Here is a 2,718-nt window from a genome sequence, read left to right on the forward strand (position 1 = left end):
CTTCCACTCCTTACTCTATCTTATCTTATGATGTTTTGCTAGAAATATTACATATACATACTATTAAATAATATAAACACTAAAAAAAATAAGTAAAGTAAGAAACTCATTTGTTTTTTTTAAAGAAAATATATTTCTCTATCAAAATCCCCAAATTTTAACAAAATTTATATTTTGAACATATAATTTCAACCCAAAAGCACTTACTTCATGATACTATAATGTAGACCCGCAAATTCATAGTTGGAGCCGTGACTAGCTAGCTTCTCGTTAGCATCCTATACAGTGGTGGATTATATTCAAAATCTTTACTCAGGGTTCGGAAAATAAAAATATAGCGTCTTACTCCTATATATAGCTATTCTTTCTGTCATCAATCTTTCATCAACTAGCTACTTCTAAATCTTCTTCTCCAACAATGGCGCCACTACTTTTCTTTGCCTTTTTCCTTCTTATTGCTTCTGCTGTATGTCTTTTTGCTCACTTGTTCGTTTCTCAACTATAATGCATCATACATTTTAGATCTTTGCCTTTAGTATGCTTAGATTAAGTTAAGTTAATCACATAAAATATGAATTTTATCGGACACTTTTCGTTATACATGCTAGCATAATGAGCATTTACATTAGTTTGTTCCTAATCAAATGAAGTTCTATATTGTAGCATTCTTAGACTTAATTGTTGTTGTCTTAGAAAATCACTTTCTGAAATAATAACTATTAGTTGAGTGATCATCTCAGAAATTAACTGATCAATTGTTATTATGATAAACAACTTTTATCTAGTATAAACAACTTATATTTATGAGTTGCTAAGATTCTTTCATATGTACCCAAGAATAGTTCACCAACGTATGCTAACTCATTGAACTTTTTTCTTCCTTTTTTTTCTGTTTCTTGACAGAACGGAGCTGCTCCCGGTGCTCCTGGTCCTTTCCCACCCGTCAATGTATCCTCTCCAACACCTCCGGTCCCCATGCCACCAACAACTCCATACCCACCACCCATCCGATTGATCACCCCGCCTCCTCCACCACCAGTTAAGTTACCATCCCCACCTCCGGCAGTCAAGCTACCGCCACCTCCACCATCACCACCACTCCCTACTCCCCCCGTTTCACCACCAAAGACCACAGCAGGTATAACACACTTTTACCAATAGTACTTTTAATAAGTTCTATCTTTTTTTTTACATGATCTATTTATCTCCCGTTTCTTGTATCTAGTATTTAGATAAATTTGAATCTCTATCTAGAATTAAAAAAGAAATATGACGGACGCCTTATGCAATGAAAATGGACAATAGTATCAGTCTTACTTCTTCCAATAAAAAACACGAAATTGAAAAAAAAGAAAGACGGGAATCTATACATTGATTTACAAGTTTTTTTTAAACTGCGTGCATCAAAAGAAGCGTGTATGGTTTCTAAGGTTGATAGGGAGATTCCCAATCAACTTATTGGTGTTATATGGTATATGTCAAGATCGAGAATGAGACCAAAGATCTACTATATGTCAAATTCTTAATTTATCTAAAACAACTATTTGCAGATTGCATTCCCCTATGCTCTGTGAGATGCAAATTGCATTCAAGGAAGAACGTATGCCTAAGAGCGTGCACTACTTGCTGTTTAAGATGCAAATGTGTTCCACCAGGCCAATATGGAAACAGAGAGAAATGTGGCAAATGCTATGCTAATATGACCACTCGCGGAGGCAGACTAAAGTGCCCATGAAAATGGTTTATACAGCAGGGAACTGTCACTTGATCAACTAGTTAACTTGTGCTTTCTCAATATATTTTGATATTTTCACGTTCAAACAGATCCGGAAACCTGTCTATCTACGCTACATCCGTAGATACCATTTTTTCTCCAACTGTTTGAGCTTAAACCATATCATTAAGAGTAATTTTTTATTTTGTATGTGTGTGTCTGCACGTTTTTTTAAGTAATGAAAGGGAACTATTCTCATGTTATTCTTGCAGTATTTGTGTTCTTATTAGAAATTTATCTGGAGCATAAGTCTTGTTTCATTTGCTTAAGAGCATTTATGTGATTTGCATTCTGAATGAGTGGAATCACAGTACTAGGGTTGTTTGGCAGGTAGTTTAGAGGGTAGAGGAGCTATGCTTGATGGGGGTGCAGTGGAGTGTTTCGTAGGTATGTTGAGAAGGGGGGAAGAGTTTGATACAGAGTCGATTCGCGAGAGTTGTGTTAGTGTATTATATGGATTAAGTCATGGTGGACTTAGGTTTAAAGGGTTGGGAAAGGAGGCTGTTGCAGACGGGTTGTTTCGACCCGTCTTAGGACCGGTTCTCACCATGCTTAACAGTGACTGAACCGCGCCAAGTTTAACCAACTTAGCGCGGTTACTCTGAACCATAGAAAGGTGAAACAGAGCTAAAGCAGAATCATGCCGAGTCCGTTCTGAATCAGAACGGAGAGAGTGGGTAGGGATAAGGGACCATCCCCAGACTCCTCAGAACTCGTAGATACGTCACGATTCAACTGTGTCACAGACTCAATAAACCGATTCATGACATCAGAATTACCATTACTTTGGATCTGTTGACGAAACTTTTGTGGGTTTTGGGTAGCCATTAATGTACGGACGAGATTTTGAGCAGAGATGAAATCAATGGGTTGAGGAGGGTGGATATGTGAAGAAGAGCACCAATTGATAATGGTAGATTTAAGGGCTCTATTAGGGATGATAG

The 2,718-nt window shown here is 37.2% G+C and overlaps 1 protein-coding gene across 1 annotated transcript; it reads left to right on the plus strand.

The window, feature by feature from the left end:
• The first annotated feature begins 243 nt into the window (after positions 1–243).
• Positions 244–1,981, plus strand: LOC107058590 (gibberellin-regulated protein 14-like). Its single transcript, XM_015304480.1, has 3 exons — positions 244–466; positions 904–1,138; positions 1,551–1,981. The coding sequence occupies exons 1-3, from the start codon at positions 419–421 to the stop codon at positions 1,733–1,735; spliced, it is 468 nt and encodes a 155-aa protein (XP_015159966.1). The 5' UTR covers positions 244–418; the 3' UTR covers positions 1,736–1,981.
• The last annotated feature ends 737 nt before the right edge of the window (positions 1,982–2,718 follow it).

The sequence above is a fragment of the Solanum tuberosum genome, unplaced genomic scaffold (assembly GCF_000226075.1).
Source record: "Solanum tuberosum cultivar DM 1-3 516 R44 unplaced genomic scaffold, SolTub_3.0 scf00545, whole genome shotgun sequence".
Lineage (NCBI taxonomy): Eukaryota > Viridiplantae > Streptophyta > Magnoliopsida > Solanales > Solanaceae > Solanum > Solanum tuberosum.

Excerpts from the sequence above, each read along its gene's own strand:
- LOC107058590 (XM_015304480.1), top strand. The coding sequence starts at position 419 with ATGGCGCCACTACTTTTCTTTGCCTTTTTCCTTCTTATTGCTTCTGCT. Across the intron at positions 467-903 it reads TCCTTCTTATTGCTTCTGCT|AACGGAGCTGCTCCCGGTGC; the intron begins GTATGTCTTTTT and ends GTTTCTTGACAG. Across the intron at positions 1,139-1,550 it reads ACCACCAAAGACCACAGCAG|ATTGCATTCCCCTATGCTCT; the intron begins GTATAACACACT and ends AACTATTTGCAG.